The 27,014-nt window shown below is 42.3% G+C and overlaps 1 protein-coding gene and 1 non-coding gene across 2 annotated transcripts; both read left to right on the plus strand.

Annotated features, from left to right (window-relative positions):
* The first annotated feature begins 2 nt into the window (after positions 1 to 2).
* Positions 3 to 26,341, plus strand: LOC104667971 (myomegalin). The gene is made up of 9 exons (XM_010370578.2): positions 3 to 133; positions 376 to 914; positions 11,825 to 12,045; positions 16,301 to 16,536; positions 17,640 to 17,691; positions 19,159 to 19,346; positions 23,150 to 23,371; positions 24,680 to 24,814; positions 26,128 to 26,341. The coding sequence occupies exons 3-9, from the start codon at positions 11,924 to 11,926 to the stop codon at positions 26,202 to 26,204; spliced, it is 1,032 nt and encodes a 343-aa protein (XP_010368880.2). The 5' UTR covers positions 3 to 133; positions 376 to 914; positions 11,825 to 11,923; the 3' UTR covers positions 26,205 to 26,341.
* TRNAN-GUU lies at positions 6,522 to 6,595 on the plus strand. The gene has a single exon. It is a non-coding gene; the product is annotated as a tRNA-Asn (tRNA).
* Positions 26,342 to 27,014: the final 673 nt, after the last annotated feature.

The following is a 27,014-nucleotide window of genomic DNA, read 5'->3' on the forward strand; positions in this document are numbered from 1 at the left end:
CCCTCAATATCATAAAGGACTCAGACTCCTGCATTCCCGACATCATAAACGACTCAGACGGATGCGGAAACCGAGACGGCCTGGATGGAAAACTCTTTCAAGGAAGACCCCAGAGCCCTGAACGGAATTCCGGGTATTTTCTCTACAACTACACCTGCCTTTTCCCACGTTAGTTAATGGCGACTCCACCCTCCACACGTTCAGGCCAAAAGCTCGACGCAGGTCTTTCTCTCAGGACCCACATCCGATTAGTTAGGAAATCATGTTTCTTTTTTTGGTTGATTTTTTCATCTTTCTTCCCTCCCTCCATTCCTTCTTTCTTTCCTTCTTCCTTTTTTCCTAAACAAGCTAACACAGGATCATGTTTCTTTTCAGGTTAATTGCAGATTTTGATCCCCACAACTATTCTCTTTTTTGGTCTCTGAATTTTGGCAAACAACAAGCAAGGCACAGAGATCGCTTCAACTCGCTACCAGACGTTAGGGTTTTAGGCTGCCGTTAGACTGTGGCCCTGCAGGTCAGAATCGGCCTCTCTAGGCCTGTCTTCTCGGAGACCAGCGGCAGGACCCGGTCCTCTCCGCTCGGCTTCTCTCGCCAGGTCCGCAACCCTGCACCTCTTTCCTGTAACCTGGAGCGAAGCTCGGCGGGGGACCAGGTATTCAATTGGCCAGAAGTTCTCGAGGCGCAGGTGCGGGTGTGCGGGGACGCGCGTGGTGAGTTTGCAGTTCCTGCCAGCTCCAGCAACGTCCCGGGTCAGTTCGAACTCCGAAGGCGCCAAGGCAGAGAGGGACCGGTAGGCGAAGGGCAGCCGCACTCTTGCGCCCTGTTTCAGCCCTCTAGTCTCTGTTGAATGGAGTTTCCGTCTCTAGTCTCAACCAAAGCAGGCAAGGCGGACAACCTCGGCCTGGCAATCAGTGAGTATGCAGTCCCTTCTCGGTCCGGTCGGGCACTTGAACTTGTGCCGTTGGATTGTTTCTCCCAAAGCCTTCTATGAATTCCAAGAATGCAACTGATAACTATTTAAAAACTGCCCTTACTTGAAGAAAGAATCCTTTAAAGTCTTAGCAAAGGAAATGTTCTAGATGGGTTTTAAGTCGAGGACTTTCAAGGGTGGGAAGAAAACGAAAATCACTACATCAGGGAACACAAATACTGTTGAGAATGTCTCACACACACACCAACTACACACTTCAAGCAGGTAGGTTGTACACTTAGGTTGGGCCCATCCTATTTTAAGTGTATTGTTGGTGGACTTTAACCTGAGTCTAGGATGAATATTTCAATTTTGTTTTTAATTTAAATACACATTCCAAAGAATATACAGAAAGCATATAAAGCCCACCTTATACCATTTTAACAAAAACGGCAAAAGAGATAATATGTGAATGACAGCCTCATAAAATGGTCTTTAAGTACTATTTGTTTCCACTAAAGTTTTTCTTCCTATGCAGAACAGAAATTGCAAACCAAACGTTGTACTTCATGCTACTAAGTAACAGGAAAAAAAAAAAAAATTCTGTGGCAAAAAACAAAACAAAACAAAACACCTTGAAAATGAACTTTTTTTCAAGGAAAATCTAAATTCATTGCTGAATGTTGCAGACATTTTACCTCTAGATCGCCTCTAGATCAGCTCTTAAGGTAACTGGAGATTTATTTTCTCCAGAGGGTACAACAGAGGATCTTTGGCTAAGGGGTCAACCATTATTTAAAGATTGAGATACCACTCCACCATTTTAGCATGGCAAAATTATAAAGTCAGAAAACACCAAATCTTGGTGAAGATGTGGAAAACCTAGAACTCATACATTTTTAGAGGGAATGTAACATGTTATAATCACTTTGGTTTGACAGTCTCCTATAAATTTACACATAAACATCTTTTTTTTTTCCTAGCAGTTCTTCATCTAGATATTCTTCCAAGAGACTTTAAAACATATGTACACACACACACACACACACACACACACACACACACAAATTATAACAGGAACGTTCACAGCAGCTTTATTCACAATACCCAAAACTACAAACAACCTAAGTGTCCATTATCAGGACACTGGTAAATAAACTGTGGTATACTCATTCAATGGAATACTGCTCAGCAATAAAAAGGAATGAACATCTGATATACTCAACAATGTGAATAAAACTCAGAGACATTATGAAGAAAGAAAAACTGGACATAACAGTGGGCATTCTCCATTAGTCCATCTACAGGAATTCTTAGAAGCGAAACTAATTTAAGATGCAAAACATCAGCACAGTGGCTTTCAAAAATAATACAGAGGAAAATGACAATGAGGAAGATCATTCTGCTTGATTATTAATTAATTGTCAACCATATCCAGACACAGCTAACAATGGCAAAATGAAGTAGACTACTTTTTTCTTTTCTTTCTTTTTTTTTTTTTTTGAGATGGAGTTTTGCTTTGTTGCCCAGGCTGGAGTGCAGTGGTGCAATCTCACCTCACTGCAACCTCCAACTCCTGGGTTCAAGCAATTCTCCTGCCTCAGCTTCCTGAGTAGCTGAGATTACAGGTGCCTGCCACCATGCCCAGCTAATTTTGGTATTTTTAGTAGAGATGGGGTTTCACCGTGTTGGCCAGGCTGATCTTGAACTCCTGACCTCAAGTGATCTGCCTGCCTTGGCCTCCCAAAGTGCTGGGATTATAGGCATGAGTCACCACGCCTGGCCTAAGACTACTCTTATTAGCCCCATTTTACAGAAGAAAGAATGGAGGCACATAAAGTTTAAGTTATTTATCCAAGGCCACACAGGGGCAGAACTAGATTTACAAACCAGAATACAGGTGTGGTTTGAGCACAGATCAGACCCAGTCTTTCTTCTTCTTGTGCTCTCATATCTTGAGCACAGATTAGACCAGGTCTTTCTTCTCCTCAGTTTTAGGTCTTTCTGGTTTTCTCACCTTGTAGGGGTGAGAAAAGGAGAGAGAAGAAGGGAGAAGGCAAGAGAGGGAGGGAGTGAGGGGTGGAAGCACAAGGATCTATAGCTGTCAAAGAGCACAGCAGGAAACTACTGTAAATGTTGTTACATCAAGGGTTATACAAGTTTCTGGGAGACTGAACTGTTGGTCTGCAAGTTGTGGATTTTATAGTGGTTAAGCATTGTGCTGAGATCAGAAAATGAAATTAAGAATTATAGATTTAAAAATAAAAATAAAAACACACGTTTCTGGAAGAAAATGCAGGAAAATATATGCACAATTGTAGGGTAGGAAAGGTGTCTTAGAGGTCACAAAAAAATAAGAAAATTGGATTTCATCAAAATTAGAAACTCCTACTCATCAAAAAATTACCACAAGAAAGAAGGCAAGCCTTCTTAAGACTGGGAGAAGATATTTGCAGTATGCTTATTTGAAAAATAACTCAGATATTGAATATTTAGAGAGAACTTTTAGACATTAATAATAAAAGCCAAGCTATTTAAAAATGAGCAAAATACATGAATAGACTTTCTTCACACATACAAAATTTCTAAATGGCCAAAAGACATAAGAAAAAATGTTCAAAATCATTACTCATTAGGGAAACACAAATTAAAACTTCAGTGATGAGCTACCTTTATGCACTGCTATGGTCTGAATGTTTGTGTGTCTGCATCCCCCCACCAAATTTATTTGTTGAACTCCTAATCCCCAAGTTGGTGGTAATAGGAGGTTTAGGCCCTTGGAAGCTGATCAGATCATGAGGACTCTGCCTTCATGCATAGGATTAGTATCTTTATAAAAGAGGCTGGAGGGAGCTTGTTTGCCCTTCCACCATGTGAGGACACATGGAGAAGGCACAGCCTATGAATCAGAGAGTGAGCCCTCATCAGACACAAAATCTGCTGGCACCTTGAACTTGGACTTCCCAGCCTCCAGAACTGTGAGAAATAAATTTCTGTTGTTTGTAAGCTACTCAGTTTAAGGTATTTTAACAGCTTGAATGGAAGAATCTTGAAAGACAAGAAGTACTGACAAGAATGTGGCGTAACTATACTCTCATTGCTGGTGAGAAGGTAAAATAGCACAACCATTTTGGACAACTGTTTGGCAGTTTATAATAGAGTTAAATTTAGACCTACTCCATGACCTAGCCACTCCACTTCAAAGTATAAAGAAACTCAAGAAAAATGAGTGCACATGTCTACAAAAAGAATCATACTGGAATATAGCAGCTTTGCTCCTGAGAGCCAGAATAGGAAATAACCCAGTCAACCACACAGAAATAATCGTCATTAATAACACCAAAATAACATACTGAAAACATGGATGCATATCAAAAACATTATGCCGCATGAAATTAGAAATCAGACACAAAAATGTATATTCATTTATGTGAATTTCAGAAACAGTCAACATTCATCTGTGAAGATAGAAATCAGAATGGTTTGCCTAAGTGAAAGGAAGGTAGGTGGGAATCTAAAGGAGGTTATTGACCTTTCTGGGCTGATGGAAATTTTCTATAACTTGATCTAGGTGATGGTTACATTTCTATGCCCTTAAGATTTATGCATTTTACTCTATGTGAATTATACTTCAATAATGTACTATTAGCTCCCCTCTCCCCACCAAAAAATGGGGTGGGGGAGGTGGAGGATGGCATCCAGTTTAGGTTCTATTACATTTATTGGGTTTTACATTATCAGATTTTATTGTAAAATACCCTGTTGAATGAGAACTCATACAAAGCTCATTGTCATTGCATCTAATAAGGCCTTACTGACCTTTGAAATATCTCAGCCAGAAAAATGGTTATTACCACACCATTACATCAGTTGAAGCTACAGACAAGGCTCCTGGAGAGTCAGGGCTCTTTACCTTTTGAGATGGTTCCTGCACATGCTCAGACACATGGCCCCTTCTAACCTTCCCCAAAGACTCTGCCCTAGGTCAGTGCACTGTGGGGGTTTCCTTCTCTTGTCCTGACTGCATTGCAGGGAGACACAACCCTACTCTCTGACCACAGCTACTGGGTGCAGTTGGTAAGGGGATTTAAAAAGTGAAACTGTAACACATACCAAATCTTGCCAAGAAGGAAGCCAGATGCTACTGCGGCTCCAGTTCCACCCAAGGTTGCTTCGGCCACAACGAAGAGTGCTAACTGTTATACCATCATGGTGCATCATAAACCTGGGGTTGCCAGTGTGCTGCTTTTAATATTTTTGATGCAAACATATCCACAATATTTTCCTGTTTTGTTCTTGGATAGCTACAAGTTCTTGTGTTTTTTTTTTTTTCTCTTTCATGTCCTTTTTCTATTTCTTCCCATTCAAATACATGACAAAAACAATTCTCATCTCTCAGGACCCAGCCTTTACCTCTGCACAAGTCTCCTGGGAGGTCTCATTGTCCCTGTTCTTTCCCTCTTCATGTCTCCTTTGGTCCCTGCCCCTTTCCTGATCTTGCCCACTGACCCACAGACCCCTTAGATCTCAGTTCTGTTGAGAGCCAGGAGCTGCAGCAGCACAGATGGTGCACTCTAGGCCCCTTTGTGACCTACCCCATGGGACACTGCACACTTGGAAATCTGTTGACCAGAATAAAGCCTTTAAAAAAAAAAACTCTCCACTTTGAAAAAAACCTTTCATTTATTTTCCACTCTCAGAATTCTTCAAAGGACTAAAAGCTTAAAGATGACAAAGTGTGAAAATGAAGGCCAATCAAATGAAAAAAGCAATGGTTATTTATTCTGACACTAGGGCATCAGTTAACGGCACTTGCATTTTGGCAGAGCTTAGAAGGCAGGCAGAGGAGTGGGACAGCTTTATAGCTGAGGAAAGGAAAGGCTTCAGGTGTGCCCTGATTGGAGGCTGTTGGTGTGGGGAAGCTGCCAGGGGGCTACCTAGAAGGGGGACATCCTGTGTGCTTGGTTAGGGGTGCATATTTGGCTTTCCCTGGTTCGTCCTAAGTTGCAAGTGGGAAGATAAATTAGGGAAAGTGTCAGTTACTAACCAAGCTCTGGCCATTTGGAGCCGATTGTTATGGAAGTTATTGTTTGTTACTCCAGATAACTGCCTGGCTCCCTGTGAGTCTGACTTATATAAATAGCAGGCTGGCTTCACCGGTTGTTTATTTGTAGATAAGGAAGTTGATTTCCTGGACAGGTGGCCCCAGGTAGTGGATCAGAGTTCTATTTTTATGTAAAGTCCGGCCACTGTCGGATTGTATATTCAGTCTCTCAAACGTATTATTAATTCAACTAGTCCTAATTGAGCACCCTGGGCATTTCAACTTCCCTGGGGCCCAAGTCGCTCTAACAGGAGTGGCGGTCCCGGCGTCTCCGGAGGCGCTGGCTTCTGAGTTAGGTGAGGGGACAAGGCGGGGCGCGGGGCGTTTCGGAATCACCCAACGCACAGGTTTCAAACTTGACAAACAAGTGGATTCGTCGCTCTGACTGCTCCGGCTTTCTGAGGCTTTGGAGATTACCCAGTCATTTTGCAAAAGGCACATGGTGTTAGCTAGCGTTTAGTGACAGCTTATCCTCTTTTAGAATGAAAGCAGAAGCTTATTCGTGTCTCTGTGGCGCAATCGGTTAGCGCGTTTGGCTGTTAACCAAAAGGTTGGTGGTTCGACCCCACCCAGAGGCGTCTGTAACCTTTTATAACTCCCAAGGTGGTCTGCTCCCTTGAAGACTGCATACCTCATTTCCCCTCCTGTCATCTAGTGGCTGCTTCTCATCCTCCAAGAAGGTCTCTGCCTGGGAAGAAATGTAATTGGAGGGTACAGAAGTTCCTTGGACCAGGGAACAAGAGAAACTGTGTGTGATCTGTTCAGGGGTTCTGGGTGAAATCTTGTTTCTCTTTGTCTGTGCCCTTGGGCTGTTGATAAGCTATTTGTACCTCAATATTTTTTCAACTGTAATATGAGGATGGTAATAATACCTCATTTGCAGGATGTGCCTAGATTTAATAATTGCTCGATCAATAATGTTATCAGTAGAACCAAGATTATTATTGCCGTGTGCATTATTTTTGATGAAGGCATTTCTTCTTTTGTTTATTCCATCATCTAATCCTTTACATGTTGTTTTTGAAAATAAGTTGGTTCCATGATTTTCCTGTAATCTTATCTACTCAGGAGGCTGAGACACAAGAATCACTTGAACCTGGGAAGCAGGGTTGCGGTGAGCCAAGATCACACCACTGTACTCCAGCCTGGGCCACAGAGCGAGACTCCATCTAACACGCACATACATACATGTGCGTAAAATCTATTGTTATTTGCACACAGATTTCTATAGGGTAGAGTCCTAAAAGCGCAATTGCTGTATCATAGTGGTTATAGCACACATTTTTTATTTTAATTAATAAGCCCTGTAAATTTGCCTTCTGTAGAAGTGGTACCAATTTATATTCCAATTTATTTTTTCAACTCAGAGAATCCTTTTCTTCAAACTCTTGGTAGCACAATAAACTTTTCTATACATCTGTCTGATAAATAAAGGGGCCCGGCGCTGTGGCTCACACCTGTAATCCCAGCACTTTGGGAGGCCAAGGTGGGCAGATCACCTGAGGTCAGGAGTTCCAGACCAGCCTGGCCAACATAGCGAAGCCCCATCTCTACTAAAAACACAAAAAGTAGCCGGGTGTGGTGGCCTGTGCCTGTAATCTTATCTACTCAGGAGGCTGAGGCACAAGAATCACTTGAACCTGGGAAGCAGGGTTGCAGTGAGCCAAGATCACACCACTGTACTCCAGCCTGGGCCACAGAGCGAGACTCCATCTCATACGCACATACATACAAAATAAAATAAAAAATAAAAGGAGTGTTACCCTCCTGACTTAACTATGGGGAGGTACAAGAGGTGACATGACGGATATTGAGCAGTAGGGTATCTCCCCATCTCTTCAGCTAAACATTCAAGATATTTTGTATAGCTATAATTTGTTTCTGTGGTGACCGGTGTGGAGAAGACCAGGCTAGAGGCTTTTTTTTTTTTTTTTTTTTTTTTTTTTTGAGACGGAGTCTCCTTCTGTCTCCCAGGCTGGAGTGCAGTGGCCGGATCTCAGCTCACTGCAAGCTCCGCCTCCCGGGTTTACGCCATTCTCCCGCCTCAGCCTCTTGAGAAGCTGGGACTACAGGCGCCCTCCACTTCGCCCTGCTAATTTTTTGTATTTTTAAATAGAGACAGGGTTTCACCGGGTTAGCCAGGATGGTCTCGATCTCCTGACCTCGTGATTCGCCCGTCTCGGCCTCCCAAAGTGCTGGGATTACAGGCTTGAACCACCGCGGCCGTAATAGCTTTGTGCCAAGCAGCTTTCACAAGGGAAGAAAAACGTTATTGGTTTCTGATATTTATTACTCCACTCTTTTCCTCTGGAAATGGCAAGGGTGAATTAGTATGCTATCTATATTAGTCAAGGTTCTCCAGAGAAACAGAATCATCTATTATCTATTTTTGTTGATTTATTTTAAGGAATTCGGTCACATGATTGTGAAAGTTCAAGGCAGGCAGGCTAGAGACCCAGGGAAGAGTTGTTATGTGAGTCCTAAGATATTCTGTTGGTAGAATTTCCTCTTCTTCCAGGAAGGTCAATCTCATTCCATTCAGGCCTTCACCTGGTCTTCTCCAGACCGGTCACCACAGAAACAAATTATAGCTATACAAAATATCTTGAATGTTCTTAGGTCCACCCACATGACATAGGGCAACCTGCTCTACTCAAAGTCTACTAATGTAAATGTTACTCTCATTCAAAAGACCCTTTCTCAGAAACCTCTGAAATCATATTTGACCACATACCTGGGCACTGTGGTCTAGTCAAGTTAACACATAAAATTAACCATCACACTGTCTCTATATTATTCCTTGACAGTTTTTCTTTTTTCCTGCTATTTCCACAAAGATTTGCCCATGTGAGACATATCATCACAGCTAATAGAATCCTGCACCTTACGAGCATTCCATGCAGACCTGTAATCTCAGAGTTATTGGCATATGTTCCCTCAGTTCATCTGTTGAATCTTATGAGCAGAAATTGAGCTATTTGACTTTTAGACACTAAATGTAATTCTTAGACAAGTATTTTTTCTCTCTCCCATTTGTACATTGTCAACTATTTTTTCCCATCAGTGATCAATATGGAATTCTGTTTTTGATTTTATGAAATGAACATCTGGGGATAGTGGTTAACAGGAATACATTTTCTGTTAGGTGGTAGCTGACAGCTTATCTAGTCTGTGAGTCTTTTTGGATTAGCTATTTGTTTGTCTTGAGGTTCTTAGTATTTCCTAGTATTTGAGTCTGCAGTGTTGGGAAGTGGTTCACATCTTATCTATCTAATACTAGATAAAATCCTGTGGGTCCAACAGGTGTCAATATCTGCAAAAGTGGAACATCTTTTGATCTACTATTGAGTCACATTTGATCCACAGGATGATCTCCATATACAATAATTTTCCCTTAGGAACTCTGACTTCAATATATTGCTCTAGCTAAAGGGGATCTTGGAACAGAAAGAAAACTGAATTTCTGGCATCCAATATTCTACTTTCTTAGACTAAAGTTCCTAAACCCTATACCCATTAATTTCCCATTCTTCCCTCCCTAGCCCCAATAAGTTACTATACAGTAAAGCACTTAGGAACCATGCCAGTCATATGATAATGCTCTTGAAACAGTTATTATTATTATGTCTTTGTTTTCATTTCTAACTGTACCAGTGAGAACTTTCAACATTCCCTAAAATAAATTAGAAATATTCAATGGTTTAGTTGACCTCTTCTCCCCACATTAATGGCCAGGTGTGTCTGAAAAACTGGTTACTTGAAGGATCTACTCAAAGTGCAGACATAGAATTCTATAGGAGGATTCTATCCCCTACAGGATCTCTGTTAGTGCACCAGGGGACTGGATTCAACCTTATCAAATTCTTGGACCTTGGGCAGGCATGATTGTTTGGTTCATGGTAGACAATCTTTTGCACTTGATTCTAGCAAGAGCCTTTAATACCCATTCAGACTTACCTAAGTATTACAAGAAAAATGCAAGTATGTACCTACCAGTGGCCTCTTCTCTCTCTCTCTCTCTTTTTTTTTTTTTTTTTTTTTTTTGTTTTCTTCAGAAATCAAGGTAGGAAAATTTGATTTACCTGGAATTTGTAGAAGATTTCCTCTTTCAGTTACGATAGAGTTTTGTAGCAAACCAGCACTCCCTTTGAAAAGTAGATAAAATCTTGTTTAAAGGAATATTGTTTGAAGTCTTTGAAAAGCTGGGACCCACAGGGCCAGCTACAGAAAGGGGGTGGAGAGAGAGAGAGAAAGAGAGAGAGAGAGAGAGAGAGAGAGAGAAGATCACTGGAATTAAACAATTTTTTCCCCTCAGGCCATTTGCTAGTTCTTGGCAAGGGACAAGAGGTTGAGAAGCTGGGGAGAGGGCAGTGGTTAAGAATTAGAGAAAACAGCAGCACTTTAAGTAACCTCATGGGGGTGGGGAATGGGTAGACATGTGGAGCTGTCCTGGTATTCTGACTTGAAAAGCCAAGATTCTAGAGTGAATTGAGATGTGAACTGAACATTTGGTAAAGGTTTTCCCCTCAAGGCATTTGTGAATTCAGCTCTGTGCTGGTGAGAGGCTAGCAGAGAGTGGCTGAAAGCAGTTTTCATTGGTAAGGATGCAAAGGAGACAGAAATTAAAATTCAGTACCTTCCAAAAAAATGGTGCCTCTCAGATTGGAAGCCCTAGAATTCTATAGCCTAGGAATGTGGGCAAACCAGATATAGACCAAGCCTTCCCATGAGTGCAAGCAAAGGTGGGTGGGATGGGAGTCTGGAAGGTAAAAATTGACCTCATATTAAATGAAACCCCTACACATTGCTACTGCAAGGGAAAGGAAGCAAGTATCTCATTGAGATATATTATTTATTATGTATTAAAAGGTAATACAACATGATGCTAAATTTATTAGTCATACTTAGATGATCATTCTCCAGTTGTAGTCACTATACTGTTGAAAGAATGTAGGAAGTGAAAACCTGGAGAGTTCCTAAAAAGGAACAGTAAGAATCAGTAGAAGTTAAAAAAAAATTAAGGAAAAGCCACAAGAATTGTTTTTATTGAAATTGTCTGCTGAGAAAATGTTTTGATGTTTTCAAGGAGAGGTATACTTAGGTTATTTTGCTGTGGTTAGAAATTGGTTGACAATATAAGCAAAAGGGTACACAAACATTAGAGCCGGCTGTTGAGGGGTGGCCTCCACTGATATAGAGACCTCCAGGGTGAAACAGGCAGCCTTGCATTGAGTGTGGCTATCAGAAGGCAGGGCTTCCTTGGGTTCTGTAGCTACTTCCACATTCTAATTCTGTGATTGTTACTCAAGAGCTGGCAACCTGAGTCTTCTCCATAGCACTATTGTTGATGTCCCAGTGACATGGGATTTGAGCTCTGGCATCTCAAAATGTGTTCCTGCCTTCATGACTCTCAAAACTTGTGGAAGCAAAAATGCTTCCTGACCTCTGAAGGGATATTCCCTGGGAACTTTATAAGAACCTTATCTCAACTATAAGAAACAAAAATACTTATCCCTTAGCTCAGTTTAAACCCCATTGTTATCATTCATTTATTTCATCATTTGCCTGTTTTTTCTAAATACTTGTGGGACCTCCACATCCTCCTCATAACAGCACCCCCCCCCTCACTCCCCGCACTTGCTGCATCTTTCCTTTACCCAGTGGATTGTTGGGTCCTCATGGCTGAGAAAGTTGTAGGCTTCAGTCTTTACTTCCTGGTAGGCTCTGCTTTTGAGATTCTATCCTCCTACAGGATCTTCACTAATAATCCAACCTCTGTAAGCCATAATTTTGTTTCAATTCTTTAGGTAGCTTTGGAGAAAAGCCTGGCCATTGTGGAGACATAGACATCTTTCTTCTCTGTCCTTCCTTTCAAAGACAGCTGTAGGAGAACTCTTCATGAGAAAATGTCCCAGCTGAAGGCTGGGGTACATCAGCCCTCGGAGAAGAAGGGACCTGCTGAGAAGGAAGTGAATGAGCAGAAGCCTCAGCCTGAGGAAGCAGAATTCTCCTCTGTATCCTGCAGTGGGTAAGAGACTTCCCACTATCAGCATTAAGTCATAGATCGTCAGAGTAGCTTTCAGGGCCTGCAGCCAGCCTCCGTACCTTAATTGTAGGACTTTCTCTTAACTCCTTCCTGGAAATTTCTTTAGAGAAAAATCTATTAAAGTTTTATTAGTAATGACTTTATATTATTCAGAGAAATTTGGTTTTATTCTAACTAACATTGCATGTATTCAACAAATATATGGTCTTCATGGCTACCTGAGCTGGAAATCTTCCAGTCACATGAGTGGTCTCTCTTCTGGATCCCCAGGAGCATGCAGGAATCTCCTATTTCTTCATATGTTACTCTGGTGAATGCTGAACAATCCCAGTTCCTGAGGAGGTAGATTTATACAGAGGCCCCTCCATTCTACTCCATCCTCTATGGAAACTCAGGTCCTGGCTTCTGGAATGGCAATTTTGATAAGCTCAATTTTAAAAATAAGCTTGCAGAATTGTCAAATAGAGGCCCATTGGCTAGATTTGTCAGTTAGTTTTTAATGGCCATTTTCCTATAGCTTTTTGGAAGCATTTAAATAATATGGGGTTAATCCATTATGCCTTTACCTGTGAGCACCAGTTACTGAAATACTAAGTTACTGAAATCACTAATTTGCCTAAGTGGTTGGTGCACATCTTTGGAAGTGATTCAAATCCTGCTTCATGCTCCATTAGGTCACTGCCCAATATATTCCACTTAAATTTCACTGACCCAGAGAATAATGTTAGTTAGAGGTAAAATAACTCTAGGCCAGGTGCAGTGGCTCACGCCTGTAATCTCAGTGCTTTGGGAGGCTGAGGTGGGTGGATCACTTGAGGTCAGGAGTTGGAGACAGCCTGGCCAATATGGTGAAATCCCGTCTCTACTAAAAATACAAAAATTAGCTGGGCATGGTGGTGGGCTCCTGTAATCCCAGCTACTCAGAAGGCTGAGGCAGAAGAATTGCTTGAACCCGGGAGGTGGAGATTGCAGTGAGCCAAGATGGCACCACTGCACTCCAGCCTGGATGACAGAGCGAGATTCCATCTCAAACAAAACAAAACAAAACACCCAAAAAACTCTAGAGTCAGTTAGTCTCATTTCATCATTTTAGAACGAGAACACTTAGGCCCTAAGAGATAGTCATTTGATCAAAGTTGCATAATAGCCTCTGGCAGAGATAACATTAGAATCCTGTGCTCTCGCAAAGCCTACACTACACCTACTTTATCAAACATATTTTTAAAAATTATACTTCTGTGATCATTCTTTTTTTTAATAGACTTTTTAAGAACAGTTTTAAGTTCACAGCAAAATTGAGTGGAAAGTAACAGAGAGTTCCCATATGCCCCCTACCCATGCACAGACACAGCCTCCCTCACTCTCAATATCTTGTCCCCGAGTGACAACATTTGTTACAATTGACGAACCTACGTTAACTCATCATCACCCAAAGTCCACAGTTTACAGTGGGGTTCATTCTTGGTGGTGTATATTCTATAGGTTTTGACACAAGTATAAATGTATAATGGCACGTATCCACTATCATAATGAATGACTATTCTCTACCCTACAAATCCTCTGTGCTCTGCTTATTCGTTCTCCTTTTCGCCCTAACACTTGGCAACCACTGATCTTTTTACTGTCTCCACTGTTTTACCTATTCCATAGTGTCATATAGTCAGAGTCATACAGTATGTAGCTTTTTTAGATTGGCTTCTTTCACTTAGTAATACACACTTAAGGTTCTTTCATGTCTTTTCATGGCTTCATAACTCATTTCTTTTTAGTACCAAATAATATTCCATTGACTGCATGTACCAAAATGAATCCATTCACTTACTGAAGGACATCTTGGTTGCTTCCAAGTTTTTGCAGTTATGAATAAAGCTGCTATAAACATCATGTGCAGGTTTTTGTGTGAAGTTAAGTTTTCACCTCATTTGGGTAAATACTAAGGAGCAGATTGCTAGGTCATTTGGTAAGAGTATGTTTAGTTTCACAAGAAAATGCCAAACTGTCTTCCAAAGTGGCTGTACTATTTTGCATTCCCACCAGCAATGAATGAAAATACCTGTTGTTCCACATCCTTACCAGCATTTGGTGTTATCAGTGTTCTGGATTTTGCCATTCTAATAGGTGTAGAGTGGTATCTCGTTATTTTAATTTGCATTTCCCTAATGACATATGATGTTGAGCATCCTTTCATATTCTTATTTATCGTCATCTTTGGTGAGGTGTCTGTTCAGGGTTTTTTGCTCATTTTTAATGGTGTTGTTCATTTTCTTATTGTTGAGTTTAAGAGTTCTTTGTGTATTTGGGATAACAGTCCTTTACCAGGTATGTCTTTTGCAAATATTTTCTCCCAGTGTGTTGTCTTCTCATTCTCTTGATGTGTCTTTTGCAGAGCAGAAGTTTTTAATCTTAATGAAGTCCAGATTATCAATTATTTCTTTTATGGATCATGCCTTTTGTGTTATATCTGAAAAGTAATCACATAACTCGGCTCAGTGGCTCACACCTATAATCACAGGCTTTGGAAGGCTGAGGCAAGAGGATCACTTGAGCCCAAGAGTTTGGCTGCAGTGAACCATAATCACACCATGATCACACCATGGTGTGATTATGCTGCAGTGAGCCATGATCATGCCTTCCAACAAATAAATAATGTATTTATTTAGAGACTGTCTCTAAATTAAAATTGGTATTGCATTGAATCTTTAGATCAATAAATAAAATAAATAAAAAGTCATTACCAAACACAAGGTCATCTAGATTTTCTGCTGTTGTTATCTTTTAGGGGTTTTTAATCATTTTGTGTTTTACATTTAAGCCTATGATCCATTTTGAGTAAGTTTTCATGAAGAATGTGAAGTCTGTGTCTAGATTCACTTTTTTTGCATGTGGATGTCCAGTTGTTCCAGCACCATTTGTTGAAAATACCATCTTTTGTCCACTGTATTGCCCTTGTCCCTTTGTCAAAGATCAATCTGCTATATTTTGGAGTCTTCTGGAATCTCTGTTCTGTTCCACTGACTTATTTGTCTATTCTTTCACAAATCTCATACTGTCCTGATTACTGTAGCTTTACAGTAAGTCTTGAAGCCAGGTCAAATCAGCCCTCTGTTCCTTTTCAATATTGTGTTGGCCATTCTGGGTCTTTTGCCTCTCTATGTAAACCTTCGCATCTATTAGTTGATATTTACAAAATTTATTTGCTGAGATTTTGATTGGTATTGCATTGAATCTTTAGATCAAGTTGGGAAGAACTGACGTCTTGATAATATTTAGTCTTCTTGTTCATGAACACGGAATATCTCTCTATGTATTTGGTGCTTCTTTGATCTTAATAGAGTTTTGTAGTTTCCCTCATACAGATCTTGTACGTGTTTTGTTAGATTTTACCTTGACATAATCACTTACTAGTTTCAGGAGATTTTTGTTGACAATTCTTTCATATTTTCTTTCTTTTCTTTCTTTTTTTTTTTTTTTGAATCAGTGTCTCACTTTGTCACTCAGGGTGGAGTGCAGAGTGGCATGATATCAGCTCACTGCAACCTCTGCTTCCTGGGTTCAAGCACTTCTCCTGCCTCACCCTCCCAAGTAGCTGGATTACAAGCGCATGCCACCACCCCCAGGAAATTGTTGTATTTTTAGTAAAGATAGGGTTTCACCATGTTGGAGATTTTGTATAATATATAGATAACTGCATCATGTGTGAACAAAGACAGTTTTAGTTCATCTTTTCTAATCTATATGCCATTTATTTCCTTTGCTTATCTTACTGCATTAGCTAGGATTTCCAGTATGATGTTGAAAAGGAGTGGTAAGAGGGGAAATCCTTGCCTTATTGTTGATGTTAGTGAGAAAGCTTCTAGTTTCTAGTATGGCATTAGTCTAGAGTTTCTATAGATGTTCTTTATCAAATTGAGGAAGTTCTCCTCTATTCCCACTTTATTGAGAGCTTTTATGATGAATGAGTGTTGAATTTTGTCAAATGTTTTTTCTTCATCTATGAATATGATCATGTGATTTTTCTTCTTTAGCAAGTGGCAGGGAAAATGACAATCTTAGAAGGGATCTTTCACATAAAGATTGTTTTTATTTTCTTCATTCCTTTTACAATATTCAGGACACTAAACATATGCTAGAATTCAGTGTGTGGCCTCCTTTGGTGATACTCTCAAGTCCCTTCTCCTAAATTGCTATAACCTATCCGTTATTCCTATCCAACTTTACTTCTTTTTTTCTACTTTAGGAAGTATCATTCCTTGATTCAGGATCAGGCTCGAGAGTTAACCCATCTACGGCAGAAGATGAAGCTTGGGAGAGTAGCCTCTGCGCTTCTCATCCAGCATGTCAAGAACACAGTAAAGGCCTTTGAGGAGCTACTCCACAGCAATAACATTGACCACTATATGGAGCAGCACTTCCGCGAGCAGCTGGCCAAAGGAAGCCAGCTGGCAGAGAGCCTTGCCAGAAAATTCAGGACTGGTAAGTTGGCTGCAGAGCTTAGGAAGATTTTCAGTCTTTTCCAAGGTCCTAAGCTCACAGGATCTTACCCCCATTCACAAGTCACTTTTCAACTGGTGTCCTGCTTTGTAATTACCACCTTAAGACCATGACAGAGTCAGGACTGGCTGGTGAGGAGCTCCAAGAAGAAGGGTCGAGGATGCCATGATGACCACCAGCACCTCCATCCCTCATGGAATATGACTGTGAGGGCGGGAGGCATCCCTGGGGATGATGGTATTTATCTGAAACTAATTGGCAGAAAGACAGAAGGAACAAGGGCAGCTGAACTGGGAAGGGCCCTGAACTGGGAATCCAAAGACCCTACCTCTAGCTTATATGTGTTCCTTACTAGCTCTGGACAGGTTAATATTTATTTTGATTTCTGTTTCTCTACCTAAAAAAATTAAGTCAAATAATACCAGTCCTTGAATGTTGCATGATTGTTCTAGGGATTAAATAAGTAAATTAATCAGTGCACTTCAAAAAAAGATAAAGAATCACGTTGACTTTGGCATGGTTTAGGCGCTGTGTGTACTAGTACAAGGTGTTGAGATAATTAGCTGTTTCAGGAGCCTTTTACATGAAATTTCTCCCTGAGGACCCAAAGGCACATAGTAGCAGAAGGCGAGTTCACTGTGCTGTCTCCTCATGGCATGTGGGACAGGGATGTCTATCATCTTGGAGAAGGGAGAAGGTTCTGCATGAAATCTATGGTGGAACACACAGCCAGGCATTTGGGTGCTGGCCTTGTGCCAGAACTTGGAGGCTTTGACAGGAGTGGTCCAGAGGGCAGCTAGATACGTGTCCCATGATCTGTGGGAATAAAGACATTTTTAGCTTTTTGCTGTGACTCAGGGCAAAGCAAGTGGAGATGATGACCTTCATGGTGGGGTCAGGAAAGCCTGCCAGGCAAGCTCTCTAAAGACTCACCCCAAGATCTGGGAAAATTCAGAGTATCCTGGAATCAAGGCAAGCATCAGGTAGTTAGGTCTCTGGTCCCAGATAGAACTCCATGTTTGTTTGCAGTCTGGGAAATGAGACCCGCTTAAAGCATGACTGGTCCTTTTGAATTTTGTTCTCAGATGACTGTACAAGTAAGAAGAATCAAGTAGGACAGGTGCCTTCGACCCTCAGGTAACTCCAAATTTTCAGGGGCTATCGAAGATGTAGTCTGGTGAAAGATCTAGAAGCAAGAGCCAGAAGTTCAAAGAAATAGTAGCATACATGGCCCGTAAAAAACAAATAGCTTATTTATTCATTAAACCATTATGTATCCTTAGTGATAAGGCAGTCTCATTTTTAAATTTTTTTAAAAAATGTATTATTCTTTTATTTTCACCAATTAATTCACCAGTTTAGTAATACAGAGCTGCTCTAACCTATCTGGGTCTTAGGAGTCTTCTGAACCTCCAGGGATCACCTCTGGTTTCCCTTATTTAAAGACCAGAGTAAGATTATATCTGATTTCTTTTTTTTTTTTTTTTTTTGAGGTGGAGTCTCGCTCTGTCGCCCGGGCTGGAGTGCAGTGGCCGGATCTCAGCTCACTGCAAGCTCCGCCTCCCGGGTTCACGCCATTCTCCTGCCTCAGCCTCCCGAGTAGCTGGGACTACAGGCGCCCGCCACCTCGCCCAGCTAGTTTTTTGTATTTTTTAGCAGAGACGGGGTTTCACCGTGTTAGCCAGGATGGTCTCGATCTCCTGACCTCGTGATCCGCCTGTCTCGGCCTCCCAAAGTGCTGGGATTACAGGCTTGAGCCACCGCGCCAGGCCTATCTGATTTCTTCAAGGGTGACCCAAGGAGTGCTGGAAGATGTTAAGCAGCTACAAATTTTCCTTGCAAACAAAAGTTTATACTGTGTCTCTATACTTAGGAAGGAGATCTAGAAACTGCAAGACACCAGTGAGGCTACATTGCCCGGGGAATCTGTTTTAAACAGCCTACGGCAAATACTATTTAAAAAATTGTGTTCACAGAGTGAATTGAACTTTTTTTTCTTTTTACATTTTTAAACTTTATTTTTGAGATGAGGTCTTGCTCTGTTGCTCAGGCTGGAATGCAGTGGCACAGTCACTGCTCACTGCATCCTTGACCTCCTGGGCTCAAGTGATCCTCCTCAGCCTCCTGAGTAGCTGGGACTACAGGTGCACACCACTACACCCAGTTCATTTTTTATTTTTATTTTTTTGTAGAGAGAGGGTCTCTACTATGTTTCTCAATTTGGTCTTGAATTCCTGGGCTCAAGCAATTCTCCTGCCTTGGCCTCCCAGATTGCTGGGATTACAGGCATGCACCACCATGCCCATACCTGGAGTTGAACTCTTATGGGTCTCTGGGTGTCTTGTGAAGGAAGCATGAGTGTTATTTAAAGGGCCCGTTAAGGCTTCTCTTTTCCTCAGGATGTTTGTAGCCAATGCACTGGACAGCTGCTGCTCTCCCTGCCCCCTGCCTTCCCTCCATACTCTATCACTAAACAGAGATTTGTTTGGCTTCTCTGCAGGAATGATCCTTTTGACCTCCCCTTTACTTCTCCTGTGAGCCTCCAGATTAGTACAGCTGTGACATTAGGTGGCCTTTATTTTTTCTTCCTTCTTACCCCACTAGTATCTTGAGGAAGATGCATAATATGAGTAAACTGACAGAAGTCCTAGAGACCAAGCAGGATGCCCGGTCCCAGACTCAGCCACAGATCTGGTGCAACAACCACACCCGGTCTGCCCCACATCACTCCCTGAGCAGCACGTCTCCACAGCTTGACAAGCAGGAAGTGCGTCCTTCAGTGACTGTAGTCAGTGAGTACCCACATGGCTCCAGTTTTTCGGTGCTCACACATTATCTAGGCCAAGAGGTGGCATCTTTGCAGCCGGGCCCTGTAGATCCACCATGATGTACCTAGTCGGACATAGCTCTGGGACTCAGTGCTGAGCATAAGCCCCAAGGGTTTCAGATAGCTTTTCTCCATTCCCGGTCTCACAAGTCATCAGTCACTAGATCCTCTCTGGCACATACATGGTGTTGGACTTGGGGGGCATGAGTTGGGAAGGGGAGAAAGGGGGCAAATAGTTCCTCTTCACTGCACACAATTATGTCATCTTTCAAACTAGCGACATGAGTGTTGCTAACATTGTGCACCTGATCCTGGAATCCTTGGGGTAAACAGTCACAGTTCCTATTTTTTTGTTTACCACTAAAATCACCCTTATCATTTGTGAATTTACAGACCCCATCCATCATCCTAATAAGTTTGCTATAACACCCTCTAAACCATCAGTAAATGGGGACATGCTGCGAGGTTCAGGCTGAGTATATCATCAACCAGCCTAGCATGTCCCTCCTGAGAATTTCCCTGAAAGGGTCCTTGGGGTAGCCTTGGTAGAGATGGGAAGAGGAGATTAAGTTTTTTTCTCCTGCTCAGTTTTCCCTTTAATTTTTCTCCTGAGAAAAGTGTTTGAAGTTTTAGGCCAGTATGAATCAAATCCTAATGTGGACAATACCAGGAAATTATTTTTAGTCCCTGGCTGTAGCTGATGTTTTTTCTAAAGTGGCTATTTTAGGTAATGAATGAGCCATAATGGTTTTTGTTGTTGTTGTTGTTTTTGAGACAGAGTTTTGCTGTTGTCACCCAGGCTAGAGTGCAGTGGCGCGATCTCAGCTCACTGCAACCTCTGCCTCCTGCGTTCAACTGGTTCTCCGGCCTCAGCCTTCCAAGTAGCTGGGATTACAGGTGCTTGATACCACACCCAGTTAATTTTTATATTTTTAGTAGAGACGGGGTTTGACCATGTTGGCCAGGCTGGTCTCGAACTCCTGACCTCAGGTGATCCAACTGCCTCAGGCTCCCAAAGTGCTGGGCTTACAGGCATGAGCCACCATGCCCAGGCTGTAATGGGTTTTGATCTGGTACTATTCCCGTTTCTCATTTCACAATGAGGAGCAAAGCAGCAAAATATTTCCTCTAAGATTATAGCAGCCAAAGAAAGACAGGAACTTCTCATTGATTGAGCACCTATTATGCTCACAATATTGACCACTATACATATATTGCCTCATTTAACTGACACAGTGATCCCCTCAAGTAGGTAGTGGTGTTCTGCTTTTATAGTGGAGGACACCGAGACTCAGCAAAGTTAAGGAACTTACTGAAGACAAAGCAGCTTGGGGTAACATACACTTTGAGTCTACCTGACTCGAAGCTCAGGTTCTGAGTATTTCACTCTGCAGCCTGAGAAGTCAAGGGCTGCATGCAGAGGGTGCTCACTCCTCAGCACCTCTTTTGCTAGGCTTCTGGAGCCAGTATTTTTCTCATTTCACTTTTTCTGCTATGTGCACCCAGCACAGAGTTCTGGCCTCTGAAGATGGGACAAGACTTTATACATAGTACACTTCTATCTAAGAATTTGTAAATAGATGAGCCCCCCCGATGTGTACATCACCTATTCCAAGGGGCCAATGGGACCTTTACGTGCATCCTTGATTCAGTTGCCCAGAGGCACTTGTTTCAACCTCAGTACTGCCCCGAGAGATGGCAGAAGGGCAAGCCCACGTTTCCCTCACCTGCAGTCCCTGCCACCACCTGGAGTGAGGTGTGGCCTCTGGAGTGATGCATCTGGAGAGCACTAGCCTTACTTTTTGCTGCAAATATCTTCCCTGAGGGAGATTGAAGCCCTTCTCTTTCCCATTGGAAGTCACTTTTCTTTCAGAGGGGCAATTGTTTATCACCACTTCCTCTTTGCTTTTTGAACCAGAATTTCTAGAACAGTCAACCTGTGGTGCACTGACATGACAACCACACTGTGAGGCTAAATTTCCCTCACAAAAGTCTAGTCTCTGTTGCTTTCCATCTGCAGTGTAGGGCATGTTCCCCGTGTGGTATGGCCAGGGAATGTTAAAACACTGATCACTGTTACTGATAAAACTTAGAACTTCCTATGGCCATGGTTGAGAGTAAACTGATTTTCTGAGATAAAGGAGGTTTGAAAGGGGATGGGAATCACATTTTGATTGAGTTCCTACTTTAAGTCAGGCATTGTATTAAAGACTTAACATAGTTGTCCTTACTCTTTATTTCACAGTGATTCTAATTAGTATCTGATATTTTATCAACTGGAGAAGGAGAGACCTACTGGATACTGATTTAAATATACAGTTCCTAAAAGAACATGATGTTTTGAGGGCAAACAGAAACCTCACTCTCACCTGCTCAGAGGAGACACTTGTCTATTCTTTAGCCCTTGATAATAATCCTTGAAAGGGGAAAGACTCAAACTTTTCTCTGAATTATGGCCCTGCCACCCCAGCTGGGTTTTTTCTCTCAAAGGGAGACAGTAATGAAGGGCCCAGAGGATCTGGCCATGTTGTCATGGCATCATTGAGCTGTAAGATGCCATGTGTTTTCTGATTCTACAATCCCCTATGCAACAGAACACTAGCTGTTCTTTGGATAGGAGCCAGACAATGTGAGCTCTACATAAGAATTATTTTTGCAGTGTCAAAAGCCATTCTAGGTAGAATCCAAATCACCACGTGCCTTAGACAGACACCCGCTCAGCTTCACTGCAGGTCCAGAGTCAGCCGAGGCCAGAACGAGAACCACCAGGAGTGGAAGCAACACTGTCTAGGTTCTCTGCACATTGTCCAGAAGTGGACGCCGTTTTCCCCTTCTCCTCCAATAGCCTCAATGTAAAACAATCCCAGGAAGGAGTAGCTGGTGTGTTTCTGGCAAGGGCATAGAATGTTGAATAAATAGTCACCTGTTTACAGACCAACAAAATGCTTCATCCTTCACTGTCTGAACTCCTAGAACTGGGTGTGAGTCCTGCTATTAGAAGAAACATTTCTGAAGTCCTCCCCAGGATCATTCCAGCATTGGGAATCATAAAGGGAGCTAGGAGAGGGGCCCTACATTTTTCCTGTGTGTGCATTGTGATGCTCAGATATCACATCTAACCACTACTGCTTATGTCATAGGCTGAGAAATACCAGTGACTTTAGAGTGAAATGGGGAGTCCTTGGAAAATCAATCTGATGACATCTGCCTTAGCCTTCATTCCATGGATTGCTTTATTAGTTTCTGAGGGCTTCCAACACAAAGAAACACAAACTGGGTATCTTAAAACAGAAATGTATTCTTTCACAGTTCTGGAGGTAAAAACATCTGAAATCAGGAAGTCAGCAGGGTCATGCTCCCTCTGAAGGCTCCAGGGAAGGATCCTTCCTTGCCTCTTCCTAGCTTCTGGTGGTTTCTGGGGGTGTTCCCCTGGCTTATAGACACATCACCCCAATCTCTGCCTCTGTTGTTACCTGGTCTTCTTCTCTATGTGTCTCTTTATCTCTGTGTCTCCTCTCCTCTCATAAGGACATCAGTCATGTGGGATTTAAGACATACCCCCAATTCAGTATCATCTCATCTTAGCTTATGACATCTGCAAAAACCCCATTTACAAATAAGATCACATTTTGAAGTTCCAAGTGAACTGAATGAATTCATTCACTGAATGAATTTTTGGAGGACGCTATTCAACTCACTATAATTACCTTTAAAACACTCATTTATGACTTCCCTGTTGGTTTCTCACTCACATTCCTTTCTGGACAGATGCCAGCACTGCCACTTCTGCTGATTCAGCTGCTTTGCCCAGCAACCAAGGAGCCAGGTCTGCTCAGCCCTTCCATCCTTCGAGCGGCACTGGCCAGCTGAGCAGGACACTAGAACACGGTAGCAGTGGCCCATGGGAAGAGATGAGGCCTCAAAAAATGAATGCATCTGGAGACCTAGCCTCCTTCTCCTGTTTGTACCAGCCCAACTCCGAAACCTCTGGTAAAACACAAACGTGCACTTGGTGAAATCAAGCCTATTGATAGGAATGACATTTCTTTCCTGGCCAGAGGATTTTTTTGATTCCTCTGTTAGAACTTGGCTCATAAAAAATGATGGGACAATATGTGGATAAGCCAGACAGTGAGAACCAGCTCAGTGCTGGTTCTTTGTAAGTGCCTTCTCCTAGTCATCCGACCTAGGAACTCACTTTGGGCAGGAGAGTAGGAGAAGTCAGGGACGTTCTGAGGTGCTCTACAAGGAGGATAAGTTACCTCACATTGAAATGCTGGCTTCTCTCTGTATTACAACCTTCTTAAGCCTGGATTAAGACTGCCCTGGAATGCTAAGCTCAGATTCCATGGGGAAGGCCTTCCTTAGGTCAAGAGCTACTGTAGGATGGAAAACTATTTCTAGAGTCACCCACCCCTACACACTCTTTCCACTCTTTCACACACACCATGCATACAACCACGAGCCAATCCTGCCCCCATAAACATTGCTTTTGGATTTGGAGCCAAGCATCCTGGCACCCAGCAGCTAGGAGTGCAGCTATTTAGAGGAATGGCTTGAAGTAGCTCCATTTCTGTGTCCCGGGTAATATAACAATAAGACATTTTAAATTCTCAGAGAAAAACCTGACCCTACGCAAAATCTCCCAGTGGGTGAAGCCTATTCTCAGCCTCCTCCCTCTGTGCATCTTTTTCCTTCCTTGGAGATTGTTCCCTTCTCTCCTCTTCCCCCTTCAGATCCTGACACCTCCCCAGGCTCTTTCATGTTCCTTTTTGCCAAAACTGGTTAAAGGAGAACATTCACTATTACTCATTATTCACAGCCTGGTTTAATTTCATATGCACTTACCTTGGTCTTTCTCTCTGTGAGTGAGTGAATCTCAAAGGCTGTTAAGTTGGGATCATGATGGGGGAGAGGGATGAGATGGAGAGGGAGATTCTCTGGATTGTTATCCATGTCCAGGAGGTAGACAGCCTTTCCCATTACTAGGCCAGTTCTGCCTAGAGGCCTTTAGTAGTTTCTCACCCCGTGTCCATCTCCCTTAGATGTACGTGGTGGTCTCTGTCTGGGATGAGGCCTGTGGTGTTTCCTCACAGGGGCCACCTTGTGATTGAAAGCCCAGGAGATTTAACTAAAGTTGCCTGGTGCTTCCTGAATGCCAAGGAGAGAGGAAGACGCTGACGGAAGGATAGAGATAGGTAGGGATCTTGCAGACCGATGCCAGGCAGGCCCCACAGCTGCCCAGGGATGATCAGGCTTCCCCACATCCTACCTCTCCTATGTCTTGGTGGTTTGCAGTAGTGGCCGACCTGCTGGAAAAGAATCTTGCTGAGATCCAGAAACTGCGCCAGCGCCTGGAGGAGTCCGTCAGCCTCAATGACCGCCTGAGGGAGAGGCTGGAGCATGTGCTCAGCAATGGTGACCAAGGAAAAGGTAGAAAGGCAGAAATTTTATGTTTCTGTCCACATCTAGGGAGTCTCAAAAGGGCATATAGCTTCTTGGGGCAGAGTTTTACAGGTGTAAAGCACATTGGCGTGCATGATTTCACTTGTTCCTTACAATCAGCCCAGATAGGGAAGCAGGAAGGGTACTATTCCTCCCAGCGAGTGGTTTGCCCCAAACAGGGCTAGGTCTTATTCTCAGGACTATCTGAAGTGATGTCATTCTTATATGTCCTTATACTGCCTGGTGCTGTTCTTGGGCTTGTGGCTCAACTGGCGACTGGTAGCACCAAGGTTTCCATGGTGCCCACTTCAGCAGAATGAGAGCAACATTCTACCTTCATGCCATTACTACATGCCTTGGATATCACCTGCCTCTTCTCTTGTGCTAACGACCCTTATTCCCACACTCTTCAGCCTGGATGCTCTCACTTGGAGACCAATTATTCCACACATCTTCTTCTCTCATATTAAGGCCAGAAGAATGATGACCTACAACATCATAACCAAAGCCAATTAGGGGGAAAGACCCTGGTCCATACCTGAAGCCCTTGCATGTGAGAGTGTGTAGCCTACTGTGGTGTGCCCAGCAAAAGCCATATTGCACTGAGCCTGAGCCATATTGCACTGTTATCCCATTGCATGAAGACACCAGGTTTTCTGATTGGCTGAGACTAAAATTTTAATGGGTGCAGGAAAGTACATCTTTGAAAGTATCAGTTACCTAAAGATGTGACTTGTCTGGGCTGTTTTTATTCCCTGTGAAGTATCTACCTCCATCTTCCATGGGTAGGACCTGTAGTCCACACTGTAGTTCTGCAACAGAAAAAGGGCTCAGGGAAGCAAACTGGAGTTTTCAGGCTTCCAGAAGGAAAAAAATCAAAGATGAAGTCATTTCCATATTTATTCTTTTCTGCAGCAATGCCCAGTTGTAGAAGCAAAGATAAGTAGGCAGCACAAAAATTGACCAGATCCACACAGCCTAAAACTATCATAGCTTATTCCCAATCTAGATAAGGCTGCTTCTTACAAGATCCCACCTACATGTTCACAGACTCCTGGCTCCAGGAGTAAATAGTTCTGGAAAATCTACATGTCATGTTTAAATTCCTTTCCCAATCTTTGCAGATAATCAGAGAGTCACTAGCTGTCAGCTAGAAAGCAGCTTGGTGTCTCTCTTCCTGTCTTTCCCACTTTCACCTGGGTATGGAATAGGAGAGAAGAAATATAAGTTTTTGTTTGGTACAATCAGTGAATTCCCTAATCCTTCCAGACTTCATTGCAGTCCTGTCTCTCCCTCCCTAGGTACTGCACAGTCCACTGTAGCCCCTGGTTCATATACTCAGAGTCACTCTTCCAGCTATGGTGAGGACATCCTGTGACATGATGCCTAGAGGGTCTAGAAGAATGTTCTCCAGAACTTTTCCAGCCCTGTCCAACAGAATTCTTGGGTGGGAACTTGGAGGCATTGGATATTATCTTTAAATGAAGAGATCAAATTAATAAATTATTTTTTAAAGTAGTGTTTATATTTTATTTATTGAACACCTATAAGGAGTAAAATTTGTGTAAAAAAGAATAAAACCAGAATGGTCTGAAATTCGTGGAAAAGGTTAAAGGAGAAATGAGTTTTCTTTATTAGCTATCTCTGTTTCAGAAGACTAGAACAGGAATTTCACTGCTGTGGGAAGGTAAGAAATATTAATAGATCGTGAGGATGTAGAATTCCTTGACTTCCATTACATGCTTAGAAAGAACAGAAAAACTGTCACATGTGAAAGCATTGCAGGATAAACTCTGAATGTTTTAAAATGAGGACAACTTACCATACCAGGTGAGCTTCATTCAAGAGAATGACAGAACCTGCTTCTCAATGTGAGTAAACATTGAGAAATTGTGAAGAGCACAGTTGCCTTATGCTTAGAATATAGCCATTCTGACTACTGTGAGATGATATCTCACTGTAGTTTTAATTTGCATTTCTCTGATAATTAGTGATGTTGTGCATTTTTTCATATGTTTGTTGACTGCTTGTATGTCTTTTTTTGATAAGTGTCTACCCATGTCCTTTGCCCATTTTTAAAATAGGGTTATTTGGCTTTCTCTTGTTGATTTAAGTTCCTTATAGAGTCTGGATATTAGTCCTTTGTCAGATGCGTAGTTTTCAAATATTTTCTCCCATTCTGTAGGTT

This window comes from Rhinopithecus roxellana, chromosome 8 (genome assembly GCF_007565055.1).
Source record: "Rhinopithecus roxellana isolate Shanxi Qingling chromosome 8, ASM756505v1, whole genome shotgun sequence".
In the NCBI taxonomy this organism is placed as follows: domain Eukaryota; kingdom Metazoa; phylum Chordata; class Mammalia; order Primates; family Cercopithecidae; genus Rhinopithecus; species Rhinopithecus roxellana.